The sequence below is a fragment of the Vitis riparia genome, chromosome 8 (assembly GCF_004353265.1).
Source record: "Vitis riparia cultivar Riparia Gloire de Montpellier isolate 1030 chromosome 8, EGFV_Vit.rip_1.0, whole genome shotgun sequence".
Taxonomy (NCBI): domain Eukaryota; kingdom Viridiplantae; phylum Streptophyta; class Magnoliopsida; order Vitales; family Vitaceae; genus Vitis; species Vitis riparia.
The window spans coordinates 12543521-12560577 of NC_048438.1; the positions used below are offsets into that span (position 1 = coordinate 12543521).

A 17057-nucleotide genomic window follows, 5' to 3' on the forward strand; every position below is an offset into this window, starting at 1 on the left:
AGGTGGTGGCTTTTTGGGACAAAAGAGTGTTGGAGCTGCTTGAGATGGAGATTGGTTCTCATTCAATCCATTGTCATTTCAAATGTTGTGAGGATAACTTCACTTAGGTGTTTTCTAAGATTTATAGCTCAAGGGAAGAGAGAGAACATGAAACTTTTTGGGAGGAGAGAGGGCCATTAAGGGCTCTAGAAATACCCTTGCTACATTTGGGGGAGACTTTAACGTGGTTAGAGAACCATGATATGATTTTGTGACTTGATAGATGAGCCTTCCCCAGTCAATCTCCTTTTGATAATGGGTTCTTTCACATATTGTGGAAGACTGAATAGTCGGTTGATGCACTCTAACAAGGCTAGGGTGGCAAACTTGCGGGTGCACTCTAATGAGAGGGGTGTTTGGATTCCCAACTTCTCTAAACCTCTAAATGACCGAGACATTGAGATTGTGGAGTGCTTTTTGACAAGGCTTCAAGATAAGGTGGTTGTTGTGGAAGGAGAGGACAAGGTGTCATGGGTGGAGACAAAAAGTGGATCCTTCTTTGTTAAACTCCTTCACTCTATTCTTGAGGCAAGAAGTGTAGAGTCGATGCCAACAAGTGTTGTGTGGAATGTGTGAATTCCTCCTAAGGTAAGCTTTTTTGCTTAGGAGGCAACTTAGGGGAAAATTTTGACTTTAGACCAACTACAAAGGAGGGGTTGGTCATTGGCCAATAGATACTTCCTTTGTCATTCTTTTGAGTTGGATTTGTCCAACTTATATTTCAAAAACCAAAAGGCATTTAATTAGCTATAATCATCTTCAAAGTTCATGGAATACCATATAAAACTAAACTAATTTTAAAGAGGTTTCTATCAGAAGAAACTTCAAGAAAAGCTATTCAACTAAGATCCCATTCTTTTGAGTTGGATTTGTCCATCAACTTATATTTTTTTTTTGATAGGCAAACACATTTCATTAAAGAGGCAAAAAACCTCAACGTATACAGGACGTATACAAAGTAGCACAAGCCAAAACAGGCAAAAAGACCAAAAAACAAACCATCCCTCATCTGGAGGCAAACCACTCCAGGAAATCTAAAAGGGAATGCGGCTCCTCTTCCATGTACAATTTAGCCCAACCCCAGATATTACAAACAAAAGAAAATTTGAACCTCTGAATAACTAAGACTCCCCCCCTAAAGGCTAATCTATTCCTTTCCTTCCAAACCATCCAAAATATGAATAATGGAATGGAATTCCAGAATTTTTTCTTTTTTTTCCCCACAAAAGAACCCCCCCAACTATATAAAACCTCCTTTACAGTATAAGGGAACACCCACTTGACCCCAACTAAGCCCAACACCAAGTCCCAAAGAACTCTAGCCACTGTACAATGAATAAGTAAATGGTCCACACTTTCCTCTTCACAAGCACACAAAAAACACCTATTCGGGAGCTGCCACCCTCTTTTTTGGATCCTATCAAGAGTCAAGATCTTTCCCCAAGTAGCTTCCCACGCGAAAAACATGATTTTAGTTGGAACTCTTCCCACCCAAATCTTATTCTTCGGAAAGTTGACAGCCCTAGCCCTATCCAACCAGCTGTACGCATCCTTCACTCTGAACTGCCCGCTTCCCCCTCCCTTCCAAACAACTGAGTCCTCCTCCCGAGTAATCCTAACATCTTTCAATGTTTGAAGCAACTCACCTATCAACTCCACCTCCCAATCATTGAAATCCCTACTAAAACACAAATTCCAACCTCCTTCCCCTACATTCTGGTCATACATGTCTTCAACCTTTGCATTTCTGTTGGCTGCCAAGCTGTAGAGATGCGGGAATCTTTGGGCCAGCGCTGCATCCCCGCACCACACATCAGTCCAGAAGCTGATTCTGTTACCTTTCCCAACCTTGAACTCCATTTTGTCCCAGCACCATCCAGCTTCCTTTAAGATTTCCTTCCACACCCCCACACCACATGCACCCACTGCCTTTTTGGTCCTCCATCCATAATCCTCCTGACTGTACTTTGCCTCCAACACATTCTTCCAGAGGGCTTTCTTATCCGAAGCGAACCTCCACGTCCACTTACCAAGAAGCGCTTTATTCATTGTAGCAAACTTCCTTAGACCCAACCCCCCATTCTCCTTATCTCCACACACCACATCCCACTTAACCAGATGAGTTTTCCTTTCCATAAGACCCCCCCCCCCCCCCCCCCCCCACAAAAAATCTCTTTGCAATTTTTCTAGCCTTCTTGCCACAGAAATGAGCATACGGAATAACGACATCTGGTACACTGGCATGCTTCCCACAGTGCTTTTAATTAGAGTGATTCTCCCACCCTTTGATATATATTGGCTCTTCCAAAGAGCAAGCCTCCTTCTCATTTTTTCTTCAATCCCGTCCCAGCCATAAGCAGCCTTATTAGGCACCCCCAACGGCAGCCCCAAATACACATTCGGAAGCTGCCCCACCCATCCATCAACTTATATTTCAAAAACCAAAAGGCATTTAATTAGCTATAATCATTTTCAAAGTTCATGGAAGAAGAATTTTCCATTAGCTCCTTTGTAATGCTATTGAAACAATTATCTTTTTTAGTTTTTTTTATAGGTAAATTCTTGTCCCTATTGGGACTTGAATTTGGAACCTTTTTTTTTTTTTGATAGGAAACGACAAAGGAATATATTGATAAAAAGAAGGTACAAATAGAAGGATGAGGAATCCTCCCAACAAAGAAAAACAAGACTACAAGTAAACAAATATAAGAAAGTACAAAAAGGGAAAAGAAGACACTCTAGTTACACGCCGCTAACCAATCAAGTTGTAGTATGTTAAGAGGAATCCCCTTAAAAACCTTAGAACAAAAAGCCCAAAAAGAAGTAAGAAAACAAATAGAATCCCAAAGATACTCGGCATTCCTTGCTTTGTCCTCAAAAATCCTTGAATTTGGAACCTTCCACAAACCCTCCTCAACCCTTTACCACTTGAGCATCTTGTTGTCCAAGTAGATCAGGTCCTTTCTAGTGAAATAGTTTGCAAAAAAAATTACTAAACTAGTCATGCAATTAATAATTTATTTCATTAAAAAGTGAAGCTGAGAATGCATTTTGGAGAAACCAACCTTAGTGCTAAATTTAATGTATTTAATAGGAGCAACTCATTCCAACATAAAATCTGACTACGAAATATCTTGGAAAGCTTCAATAATACAAAGCCTTACACAAAATACCTTGCAAAGATAATAATATGCAACTAATGTTAGAAGGAACACACACTGGCTGTTTAAAAGCATACAAGGAAAATGCATTATACCTTTCGGCTAGAGACCTTAAATCCAACATCTGATGCTGTGATACCAACTCGCTTAAAAAATGTTACAATAGAAGAAATAAGCTCCGCCTCAGCCTAGAGAATGAAGAGCAAAGATGTAAGCTGACATATAAAATGAGTGCATGTTGAAATATAAGTATAGCACAATCATTTAAAGGACACATTATCCAGCTAGAGAATTTTAATTAAAGTTCTGATCCTGCAACAAAAGAAAAGAGGAAGATGCGAGAAAAAGAGAGAGTTCAAAAGGATGCTTCAGAATCAAAATGAAACTCTCAGGATGTTCTTAGAAGAAAAAGGAAAAGAAGAAAATTGCACTAAAATAAGTCTTATTTTTAATGTTTCAGGCATTCTCAAACAAATGCTCACCCCAGGGAACACATCCTAGTTTTATGAGTATTTAGTTGTATGATTAATCAAGTGAATCACAGAAAAAGCACAATCTGACTTCACATGTGACCCGCAGGAATAGTTTCTTTCTTTTGTTTAAAATATTGCTGCATTTGCGGCTTTTTCTTTCTGCTAGGCAAATAGGGATATATTAAAAGGGGCCTAACTAAAAAAAAAGGAGGCACACACCATGTACATTGGAAGTATACAAGAGGCACAAAAAACAAACAAGTATAATCTATACCAAAATTCTGCTTCCCAACTTAGACTATCAATAAAATCAAAATCACTCACCATCTCCAATGGGACAATAGACCCCTTCAAAAGGGATTTAATGAAGACTTCCTTTAATCTTTGATCAGAAAGCTCCTCCTCATTAGAAACCTACTAATTGCACTCTCTGCAAATAACCAAAACAAACAGAAGGAAGGCATTCAACACACTTTTTTTTCCTCCAAGTATCCATATACGAATATGCAAACCTTGTAGAAGATCCTTAACTATTTCCTCCACTGAAGCCCAAAACTTGCAACGATGATATCCCATGGTAATTGGCCCATCAAAATTGAAAAGATATCCCACAGTAATTGGCTTTGCCACAATGAACTAAAATATTATTGATATTTTTCAACAATATTAAAAACAACATTTGTTCACTCAAACCCATCCCTTCATCATGAGTAAAAGAGAGAGAGACCAAGAGGAAAGGGGAGAGGGGAGGAGGGGTGGGGAGGAAGGAGTCGGAGAGAAGCAAGCCCTTAATAATCCATACCTCAATAGCATGGTGGTTACAAATCCCTTAACATTTGCCACCGAGTCACCAAAGCTCTAAACTTCCAACCACATGTTTCCAATCTAAACAAGGTTCTTCCTTAACCATCACCCTTCACCAACCCTCACCCCCAATCCAATATAATAGGTGAATGGTTTGACACTAGTCTAGGCAAAATTACCAGAGAAATAGAATAGAAGTGATCCTCCCAATCCTTGGAAAAGAAAGAGAATGGTCTAACTAAGAAAAGGGTAGGCCTTTTGCCCCTGCCTCTGTGTGTACCCACATCTAATTAAAGGATTCACCAACTCAAGCTCCTTAATGAACTTTGAGAAAGCTCTCACAACAAAAGGCATCCAACTACTAAGTCTCTCGGAACACTAACAAACCACATTGAAAGCCAACCCCCCTCCCCCTCTTAGGATGGTCCCAAGCACTATCACTCATCCCATCACCCTCTAATTACCCAATCCCTCTATATCCCTTCTTTCCATCTTCGTTAGTGGACCATAGATCCCTAAAATGGTCTAAGTGATGTCATCTTCACAATCTCCATTAAGTAACAAGTGTAATGGCTCCAAGAAGAGGAAGATGTTGGTTTATCGTGGAGTCTAAGTCCTTTAAACTCTTGAATGGGGTAGTTGTTGGGAAGCTAAGAGGTTCATCTTAGAGAGAAGCAGAGGTCTCTCCTCTTGAATTAGGTTTTGGGAGTTGAGTTTGCATTGGTTTTTGAAAGGTGTGGAAGCATGTTGCTAGGAGGACAATAGTAAGAGGTACTACAAAGGCTGAGATGATGGAAAAAGAAAGTTCAAGTTGGAGTGGCATTCAAATGAGGCAGGGAGGTTCATTCTCTGCTTTGCTCTTCATTTGGAAGTAAAGAGATATTGACTAATCTTCCTTGAGGATAAAGGGCTTCTAGGGGGTTAGGTTATTTTGGCTGAGAAGCTTCCCTTTCTAAGTGTAGTTTCCCCAGCAAAGACAAGGCATCCTACTAACTTAGATGCATTTAGGCTTGAGAAGAGTCGAGAGGTTCCTTTGGAGCCAACAAATGGGTCTTTTGCTGATGTAGCTAAATTAAAGATTGCGAGGGTAGGAGAGGATTGAGAAGTGTTTGCATTTGGAAAAACAGGGTGTTTTCAAAAAGGTGTGCATTCTAAGGAAGTTTGGGTGCGTGCCATTCTTTGATGGAGGGAGAAAAATAAGAGCAAACTTTGTAACTAGTAGTTTTGAAAAAGGGACTACAAGTGGGTTAGAGCAAGGTGTTGGGGAGAAGTCTAGTCATAGGTGGAAGAGACTCGGTGGAAGAGGCATCCTCTAACGGAGACTTGAGTGGGGTTGGGTGCAGGATAGATTTGGACCAACAGGAAGCAATTGAGGCCTAAGTCTTGCAAGCTTCTAATGGGAATGAGGCCAAGGTGATTAGAGGCCCTATGGAGAGGGGCGTTGGCTTCTAAGCCCACAAGGTGTTTAGCTTGGACCAAGCTATATTGGTAAGGGTTGGAAGCAAACCTAGCTCAATTGTTAATGTGGGCCAAAGATTTAGGGAAGTGAAGGCCCTCTTAGCCGTTTCAAAGGGGTTAAGGCTCTTGAGGAGTCCCAAATTGTTGTGGAGTGAAAGGTTGTTGAAGGGCTTTCTAGTAGGGTCAAGAATGATGCAATGTCATCAATGTGGTTGTCGACAAACTATCATTCAAAGATAACAGACAAAGCACTCTTAGTAGAGACATCCAAGTACCTTGGCCCTTTTCCTTGGTCTTTCGTCTCCTTAGGGATTATCCTTTCTCTAAGTTGGATTGGGCCTTGGTTTGTTGGCAAGGGTGGTTGCAATGATTGTTGTGGCATGGACAACTTGGAAGGGGAGGTTATCCTTGATCCTTTAAGGATTATCTTGATCGATGGGAGGGCTTTGGGTTGTACAACAAGTCTAGAGCGTGAATATGTTGAGGCAAGGGCAGGTTATTTAAGGAAAATGAGATGGTTGACAGGTCTCATAAGGGAGTAGGGAGGCCTCTAAATTGTTGGTCCTCTAGTTGTCCGGTAAAATTCAGTAATTTCTTAGGCATGCCAATAGAGGGGTTTAAGGGGGAGATTTTGAAACTACTTAAGAGAATGAAAATGAGAAAAAGGCAAAAGGGTTAGAAAGGGAACTTAAGAAGTTAGGGTGTTCTGTGAACAACTTTGCAACGGGTTGTGAAAGTGGGCTCAACACGGAAGGTGGGGTCATTGCTCCAAGTTACAAATGAAGTAAAGAATTTTATCTTGTAATGTTAGAGGGGTCAATGATAGAAACAAATGGAAGGTTATTAAGTCAATGATTAAATGTCAAAGTGGACTTGGTTTATTTACAAGAAACTAAAATTCAAGAGATGTCTACCACGTTGGTGCGAAGTCTAAGAGCGGGAAGATGCTTAAAGTAGGGAGCAATCAACTCAAGGGGTGCAACAGGCAAGGTCCTTGTGTTCTAGGATAATAGGGTGCTTGAGGTGGTTGGAATGGAAGTGGGTTAATTCTCAATTTCATGTTTGTTTAAAAATGCAAGGATGACTTCTTCTGAATTTTTATATAAGTGTATGACCCTACGTTGAGGAGGAACAAAGAAGAGATGGGTTGTCCTCAACCATGGGGAGGTTCTTAGAGGTCATTAAAGATCTAGAGCTAATAGACTTATCCTTGTAAGGGGGCCCTTCCACCTGGAGTGATGACATGAATAATCAATCCAAGTTAAGGCTTACTTGATTCTTGGTTTCTGAGGGTTAGGAATGTCACTTCAATGGGGTTGAGCAATGTATTTTACCCAAACTAGGGTCTAATCATTTTCCCATTTTACTAGATGGGGGAAAGTTGAGGAGAGGTACCTCCTCATTCAAATTCAAAAACATGTTATTAGAAGAGGGTTTCAAGTATTTGTTGAAAACCAAGAGGGCGGGATTCAATTTTAATGATTCATCAAGCTTCATTTTGGTTGCCAAAATTGAAAGCTTTAAAGTCAAATTTGAAAGTTTGGAACAAAAAAGTGTTCAACAAGGCTAAAATCAGAAATGCAATGGCCCTGAACTAAGTGGCTTTTTTGGAATTCTAAAAAGTCTAGTGTCTTAACTCTAGAGGAGGTGGAAGCCAAAAAGGAAGCAAGAGACGATTTTAAAAAATGGGTCCTTTTAGAGGAAATTTCTTGTAGCCATAAACTAAGGGAAGTGTGGTTGAAGAAGAGTGATGAAACACTAAGTTCTTTCATAAAATGGCCAATGCCCACAGAAAGAGGAACTTTTTGGTTGAGATTAAAATTAATGGAATTGGGCTCTCAGAGGATAACGAAATAAAGGATAGAGTAGCTAGACTCCTTAATTCTCTAAGCCTTTCAACGATTGGGAGGTGGAAAGTGTGGAACAGTTTCTTTTGAAAATTCAAGAGGAGAGGGTGTATAAGGATGAGGAAAAAAGGGTGCTTTAGACAAAGACAAAGAATGAAAAGTTTTCCGTCAAAACTCTCTATTCCACTTTGGAACCGAGAGTCTCTTTTCCAATAAGCATTATTTGGAATTCCTGGGTCCTACCTATGGTAGGCTTCTTTGCTTAGGAGGCAACATAGGGAAAAGTCTTAACCTTGGATCAGGTTCAAAGGAGGAGGTGATCTTTAACAAACAAATGTTTCTTTTGTCATAACAAAGAAAAATCCATAGACCACATCCTTGTCCATTGTGTACAGACAAGGGTTTTATGGCAATTGTCGTTTACTCTTTTTGGTGTGTCTTAGATGCTATCATCTTCAATTAAAGAGACCTTCTAGGCTAGTATGGTTCTTTTGTGTGCAAAAAAACGTAAGGCCTAGAAAACAAATACACCTTTTGGAAAGTTTAGAAGGAAAATAACAAAATTGCTTTTAAAAATTAGGAGCTTTCAAACTAAAGGCTAAAAAACTCGTTTCTTTGTAATTTATGATCATGGACTAAGTTGTTTATAGATGATGGTCTTGTATCTTTAATTAGCTTCACTGATTAGTTGGATTCTCTATGAAGGTGGATGGTATTTTTTGTAGCCTTTTCTTTTTCTTGGTTATGCCTTTTGGCGATCAATATATACTTCTTGTATACTTTTGGACACTCATTTGGCACCTCCTTTTTATATATACACTTTTTTACCTATCAAAAAAAACAAAAAAATCTTCACAATTTCTAACCCGGGAAGATAAAGAATATGCCCCCACCTCTATCTCTAATACCATAAATTCCATTAGTGCATGGACATCATTAAAACTCTGTTACAATCTATATTCCCTTAAGGAATTTTTTTCCCCTTTTTACTCTAAGTTTTATTCCTCTACCCTCCACAAAACCTTTAAACCTATCTTTTGATAAGTAATAAAAGAGAATGTATTAAAAAAACCTTGGAAATTGCACAAAAAGTACACATGATGTATACAATAAGCACCAAAAGGCAAAAAAAAGGAAAGAGAAAACAAAAACAACCTCCCTCTCCTTAGATCAACCAATCAACAAAGCTTATCATGGACAAAGATTGATTCTCTATATACTAATTAATGCATTCTAAAAAAAGCCACAAAATGCTTGCTTTGAACATTCAGTGTTCTCTAACAACTCCTCGTTTCTTTCCATCCAAAGAGTTTAAAATAGACACAAAGGAGTAACCTTCTAAGCTTTCTTTCACTTCCTCCCAACAAAAGAACCAAGTTAGCTAATAAGATTCTCTCTAATTGTGGAAAGCATCATCCATGTCACACCAAACAAAGAGAGGATCAATTGCCACAACATGCTTGCCTTGAAACACTAAAGGAGTAAATAATCAAATAATTTTTCACCCCTTTTGCAAATATAACATTTATTTGGCATGTTTCATCCCCTCCTTTTGAGCTAGTCAACCTATCTATTTAACCAACTAGCACAAATCCATATCCCCTAACACAAACCAAGCCCCACCCTTCCTCTTCCTTCTCCCCTTTAAATATGAATAATTAAAAATATGGAAAACTAATGGCATGTTTTGATGCAAGACACAATCATCATTAGTTTCTATTTTAAATTCATTATTAGTTTCCTACATCATTAGTTTCTATTTTAAGTTCATCATTAGTTTCCCACATCATTAGTTTCTATTTTAGGTTCATCATTAGTTTCTTATTTTAAGGTTTCTATTTCAATTATTTCCTTTATTTTTGTGTTACAAACATTATTTGAAGGCATATTGTAATTGTTAGAAAGGAGTTTAGTATAATTTTTTCAAAATTATTCCCTAATTTTCATATCTTATTGTGATCTTTGTATTTGTTCTTGAGTGTTTTTTTGTTTCATTTCGAAACAAATCTTCCGCTGCACCAAAATTGGTATCAGAGCAAGGATTTTTACCTCAATCTGATGGCTAATGATGGTTCTAGTGGGAAACAAACTATCAAAGACAAATGATGGTTCAAAAATGTCGAGCAAAGACTCGACGGGATCAACAAAACTCTTCACAACCTCACGTAGATGGTGACTGCATTGACTGTTGAAAGGAAACGTGGACCCATGAAGCGACAACCAAACTAGCGTGGCAATTGGCCAAAGAGTGAATATGACAACCAACATTGACCAGAAATTGGGCCAGAAATTGATGGCGAAGGTGCAAATCGTGATTTTCATGAGCCCCTTCCATTACGAGTGTATGAGCATCGGAATCGGGGAGCTCTTAAGCGGCGAGATGACAACAACCTCCGACGAGGGGTTTTTTATGAACAAGATGAGTTTTTTCCACCTTTATGAGATGGTGATGATTTTCGACTTCCAAAGCGGAGGAATATTCAACATATGCAGCAACGAAGGTTGGATTATTGATTTGAAGAAGAAGATGATTTTCGTTTCAATTATCGAGCTAACAATCGGGGTGAAAATAACCAATAATTTAAGATAAAGATGGATTTACCAAGTTTCAACGGTCGACTACACATTGAAGATTTTCTTGATTGGTTCCATACCGTCGAAAACTTTTTCGACTATTTGAATATTTCAGAAGAAAATCAAGTAAAGCTTATGGCATATAAGTTGAAAAGCAGAGCTTCTACATAGTAGGAACAACTTCAACATAATCGTCAACGGCAAGGAAAACAACATGTTCATACTTGGCCCAAGATGAAACAATTGTTACAAAGGCGATTTCCTTCTCCAAATTATGAACAATTTTTATACCAACAATGTCAAAATTGTCGACAAGCCAACTACATTGTGAAGGAATACACGAAGGAATTTTTATCGATTAAATGCTTGAGTTAATTTGTCTGAGACGAATAATCAATTAATTGCTCATTATATCGGAGGCCTAAAGTTGGTTATTCAAGATCAATTGGCTCTTCAAGGGGTTTGGACCATGACAGATAAATTAATTTGGCGACAAAAGTGGAAAATCAAATCAATAGGTCCATGGTGTGCACTCAAAGTAACTTTCGGCAATCAATCCAAGAAGCTTCTTCTGCTTTAAAGGGATTAACAACTTCAGGCAACAACAATAATAGCAATAAAGATGCCCCTTCAACTCAAAATTCGACGCAAAATCAAAGTGGGACTTCAACCCTTGTTTGATCTAATACTCAAGGTCAAAACCAACAGCAACAACAAGTCAATAATGACCCTTACGCGTGTCCAAACCTTGGAAAATGTTTCCGATGCAATCAGCCAGGCCATCTTTCAAATAATTGTCCAAACAAACGATTTGTTAACTTTGTAGAAGGTGACAATGAAAAGAAACAAGTTCTTGAAAAAGATATGTATGAGGGTGCTGAGTTTGCAGAAGGAGATGTGGGAGAAGAAGTGGTGTGCATTGTCCAACAAATTTTGCTTACCCTAAAGAAGCCAAACAACTCTCAATAGCATAAAATATTCCGAACTCGAGCTATTCATAATAAAGTATGTAGGGTGATCATTGACAGTGGCAGTAGCGAAAATGATGTTTCCAAGGCTTTCGTGAAAACACTAAATTTGAAGACTGAGAAGCGTCCTTCTCCATACAAGATTGCATGGATTAAGAAGGGCCCAAAGGTTCAAGTGTTAGAAGTTGGCAAAGTTCCTTTGTCGATCAGAAAATATTACAAAGATGAAATCATATGTGACATGGTGGATATGGATGCTTGTCATATTTTATTAGAGAGGCCATGGCACTATGATGTTAATGCCACTTATAAGGGTCAAGATAATACTTTTGTTTTTTGGTGGTTTGACAATAAGATTGTTTTGATGCCACAATCTCAATCGTCAGAAAACAATTCGGTTACTAAGAAAGATAAGTTGATATTCACCAACATAACGGGCCCAGATTTCTTTAAGCAAGTGAAGGAGATGGATTTTGTTGTAGCATTGATGGTTAAGCTAAAGCTTCCACCAAGGTTCAAGAGGTGGTTTATTGGAAAATTGGTGATTATGCTTGCAAGATTGATCTTCCAACTAATATGAACATTTCCAATACTTTCAATGTTGTTGATATCTTTGAATATTTTCCCTTGGATTAATTTTCCTTGCAGCCACAAAACTAGAGGACAAGTTTTCTTCAAGTGAAGAGGATTAATGCAAGACACGATCATCATTAGTTTCTATTTTAAATTCATCATTATTTTCCTGCAACATTAGTTTTTATTTTAAGTTCATCATTAGTTTCTATTTTAAGTTCATCATTAGTTTCTTATTTCAGTTATTTCCTTTGTTTTTGCATTACAAACATTATTTAAAGGCTTATTGTAATTGTTAGAAAGGAGTTCAATATATTTTTTCAGAATTATTCCCTAATTTTCAGATCCTATTGTGATCTTTATGTTTGTTCTTGAGTGTTTTTTTTTTTGTTTCGTTTTGAAACAAATCTTCTGCTACACCATGCTTGTTTTGTAGGTATTTCACCAATTGAGGAACATTTTATTCTCACCTATACGGTTACCATGTTTGAGGAGCACAAAACTTTAATTTCCATGGGTATGAGATACATTCAACTTAGGTCAGATCTCTTCCCAATCCTAATCCAAGTATTTTTATTCTCATTCCAAAAAAAAATGAAGAAAGAAAAAAAGAAACAAGACAACCTATAGTTATTCTCTTATTATTTATAAATAAATTTTTTTTAATAAATATAATTTGATGTGTTGTTCTATATATTTGCACTCCCTGACAGCTCCTAAGATAACCAGATGCTGGAACAAGAATGAAAGTTACCTCAAATTCCTGATGTTAAACAAATATTGGGATAAAAACCTCATATTCATTTCACTTTGGGAATTCATTTCTGGAAATATGATTCTCATTCCCAAGTTTCATGTCCGCAGCAAAACACACTCCAAAAGAATTAGGAACTCCCCTTTGAAATTAGTGAACTCTTGTTATGCTACATGTAGTATATATGAGATCAGAGGAACAGCTAATAATGATGATTAAGAGACATATAATTGTGAAAAAATCATAAATGATGTGTACTTGGAGCTCTCTCTCAAGTGGAGCTCTAGAGATGAAAATTTGTCAAAAGATTCCAAGAAAAATAAAGAGAACGCTGCCCAAAAAAGAAATTTTTTTTAGACAAACAGAAAATATACAGTGACAAGCACCAAAGAGAAAGAATCTAAATAATGTTGCAAATATTGGGGAAAACTTCAATATAAAAAAAGGACAAAGAAATCATAAATTGACAACCAAGTTATAATTATTTAAAAAGTTCAAAATCAGATCATGAGAGTTCCATCAAACATCTGGACATTGAACAATAATTTTGATTTTTTTTTTTTTTTTTTTTGATAGGAACAATAATTGTGATATAAAAATATCATAAACATCAGTACTTCCCTTTTAAGGATTCCACTGTTGAACATTCAGGGAAAATTAAGAACATTAACATGGTTAAAAAAATAAAAAAGTGAAGTACTTGTGTGGTGCCCCCTTTTGTTAGGTGCTTTTAATAGAAATTATATTTCTCCCTACCAAACAAAAGGAAAAGGGAACATATAGCAGAATCATCTCAGTAGTTCACACAATACACACACACAACAGAGTCTGCTATTAATTTTATTTTAAATATAAAATTATAAAAATAAGCATAAAAATTAAAAATTATGCAACAGTAACTGACATTTACAGGGCAATTAAATAAAGAGGATTGAAAATAGTGTGGAAATTGACAAATTGATGTTAATAATGTCTTAAATACATCTTTATGCTATTTATCTGTGAAGGAGCTTACATAGTAAATTCTCATTTTATTTTGTCACCAAATTAATTATCATAATTAAACAGGGTTGGTAAGTAATTTAATAGTGTAATGATTGTTTGGAGCGATGGAAGAGAGAGAATCTTTCCATAGACTTAGGTTAGGAAGACACACCATAACCTCTGGCACACCAATGATATCCATATTCCATTGGTAGTGCTCACGACGGCGTCCCCTTGTCATTCTCTCATAACGCCAACACTGTCCTACAGCAAACCATTTCAATGGAAGAGATACAGATTTTCTGGACAGAAAAAAACATGGAGATCAAATTCTGGCATCTGTACCTGGATACAAAAATTATAAATAGATAAATGAATGAACCAAAATTCTTTGAACAGTCAAATTTTTTAGTCGACACTACATCATTCAGAAAGCAGAAGCAATGAAATACAGAAGAACTAGTATCTTAGTACCCTTTCTGTATCACAAGTCTTGCCAAAGAAGGAGTGAGCTCAGGCCTTAATGCAACACGGCGATTTCCCCGATCCTCAAAACAGTATAGCTGCATCAAAAAAGAATTTCACCATAGCTCCTCATTGCCAATAGGTAACAAAAAGGAGCTAAGCAGTACTTTTTATGAGCACATTAATTAGCATTATAGTGACTATACCAAAAGGAATCCTACTGTGCTTGTGCGCACATGCATGCATGAAAACAATAGTGGCTGTTATAAAACTTTGTAATAGCTCTAGGAAATGAATGAGCAGTCTATAGAAGGATGTATCAAAACAGTGCATACTTAAGAGCTAACTCTAATATCAAGCACCTAAAAACAAATAGTTATATTCAGGTGTACATTATCAATGCCAAGGAGAACCTTTTACTTGTAGGAAAGATCACTTCAACTCCAAAATTATTCTCCATTAGTAATGTTCTTACCCAACCATCATGCTGCATGAATATTCAAACAAGCAATCACACTTGGTTTGACAAACTCAGATACGCTGCTTGACCTTCCGGTTTCTTCTAATCCATGCATCGCTTACCTTTGTGCCCAACAAAGTGGAGAAATTGTCTTATTCTTGTATTTTGATCATACAATTATCAACAAAAATGATATCATCCACATATATGAATTAAATAATAAACTTCATATTCAATTTCAGAGAAATACAATAAAGCACTTCATGGGGAAGACAGAGTTAGGCTTGAGAAATATTTATGCTTAATAAGGCTGTACTTGGAAAGTGGAAGCAGAGATTTTTGAAGGGTATTAGCTTGTGGAGGAGAGCTATCATAGATAAGCTTGGGAAGGTGAAAGAAAGTTGGTGTTCCAAAGAAAGGAAGGAAGGAAGGGTATATGGGATGGGGATATAAAATCTATTAGAAGAGGGTGGGAAACATTTTATTCTAGAACAGACTATGTTCTTAGGTGTTAGTTTTGAGTAGGAGTGTCGAATAGGATTCTCCAACAAAAAAGAACTATCCCATTTCACTCAACATGCTTTACACTAGAATGTTTAGGTGGTGGGTTTATGGGCTGAGAGGATGAGTCAAGGTAACCAAAGCACTTATATCTTTAGGATTTTTCTCAGTGAAGAGTTGGAGATGATCAAGTTGTTCCTTCAATGTACTTAGTCCATGGTTTTAGGAGGGAATTTTGAGGACAAAATTTTATTTTATTTTTTTATCAGAAACGAACAATTGAGTGGAGTTTTTTCAGTTAGGTCCCTTAAGTAAATATTACAAAGCAATTCCTATTAGATTCCAACAAATGATTGAGGGGTTCACGAGCTTCATGGACAGTTGGTTTCTCTACTTGGAAAGCATCATGGGAGAAGGTTCTGACGACTACTCACTCATTAGCAAGGTTTGGTCTCTAATTGAGTGGTGTTGCCCATGAAAACAAGGGAAGGAATCTGCGCATCTTCTGACACCTTTTGTCCTTATTTGGACTCCCTTAGGTGCTTCAGCAAACAAGGGAAATGCTTCTAGGGTACCATGGGAGATTTGTAGCCAAGAAAGGAGAGATGGTGTGAGGAATGGCCTCGTTATGCTTGTTTTGGAGTATTTGGAAATAGCATAAAGTAGGATATTTGATGATTTGGAGTGTTCTAATTAAGGTTTCAAAAACCTTTTCCTAAAATCCTTGTTTAAGAGGCATGGGGAAGCCTTCAGGATTGATAGCCTTTCTTTGTTAGAATTCATTGAGTATATCTGGTTTAGACCATGGTTTGGCTTTCTTCATAGTACTTTTGTTCCCGCAATTTGGCGATTATATGTATACTTCATGTGTATTATGATCATGCCCCCTCTTTGTTAGGCGCCTATTTTATTATATATTTCTAATTTGGTGCCTATTTTTCTATATTTCTAATTTGCCTACCAGGAAAAGGATACTTAATGGGCATCCAATTTGCTCACTCCAAGAAAAGGTTACTAAATGTTGGACAAATAGGCTTTGTTAACCTATTGTGCAGCTGCACCAAAAAATAAGCTCTTTACAGTCGAACCATTGATTCTCCTGCTTTGATTACAAGCAGAATAACATATTACTTATGTTCATAAAGTAATTATATGAACATCTGACAACATTTACATTTTGACAATTGTAAAGAAGATTCCAAGACGAAACAAACGGCTAACCTGATCCCTAATCTCCTCGCCAGCTTTTCTAATAAACAGAGCCTCCGACTCAAGCACCGGAAAATCAACTTCTTCGAATCCAAACGACCGCGAAACCTAACATTCCAATAACCGGTTAGTCTGTAATCCGCCATTTCGTTGCTAGAAAAAATAACAAGGTAAAAGAAAGGATAAAACCGAAACAAGAAAAAGGAAAGTAAGAAAAATCAACAATAAATATTTCGTGGAATCATGTTGTGTTTGTGTTGATCTAAGAATGTCAAAATTGCGTCCATTTTCTTTCCCTACCCAGGTATTCAAGACAAAGAAAACAAATTTAAAAAAAATATATATATATATATATATTCGATGAAGTAAGATAGGGACCCTAACCTCTCTGAAATGGTTAAAAAGCCAGTTGCGGAGGCGCATATCCTCGGGCGGGAAATCTCGGGTTCCTCTGGGAGGATTGACATCAATCTTCTGTACCGAATCTTCAATCGGCGGAGGAGATATAGCCCCGGACCTGCCGCCTCCGACATTGTCACCGGAACTTGAGACAAGAGAGTGCGTTGGAGATGATGCTGCAGACGACAAGGAAGAGAGGTTTCTAGGGTTTGGAAAGGGGCGAAGGCGTATAAGTGGGAAAGGAACGAGTGCAGAGGAGAGAGAAGAACGGAGGAAAGTTGTGGCTAGGGAGGGCTTGAGGATAAGGAGAGATGCGTGCACAGGCATGGCTGCTGCAACCTGTTTACGCCAGGAATTCAGTGCGTAAAAATCGAATACGAGGAAAAGG

The 17057-nt window shown here is 37.5% G+C and overlaps 1 protein-coding gene across 1 annotated transcript in view; it reads right to left on the bottom strand.

Moving 5' to 3' along the window:
- LOC117920356 (histidine--tRNA ligase, chloroplastic/mitochondrial-like) overlaps window positions 1–17057 on the bottom strand; it is a 47742-nt gene extending 30685 nt beyond the window's left edge. Inside the window, exons 1-5 of the mRNA XM_034837825.1 lie at window positions 16655–17057; window positions 16283–16378; window positions 14110–14198; window positions 13808–13937; window positions 3296–3388 (exon numbers count right to left, since the gene is read on the bottom strand). Coding sequence (XP_034693716.1) covers window positions 3296–3388; window positions 13808–13937; window positions 14110–14198; window positions 16283–16378; window positions 16655–16996 — 750 coding nt within the window. The 5' untranslated portion in view covers window positions 16997–17057. The remainder of the gene's footprint in view (window positions 1–3295; window positions 3389–13807; window positions 13938–14109; window positions 14199–16282; window positions 16379–16654) is intronic.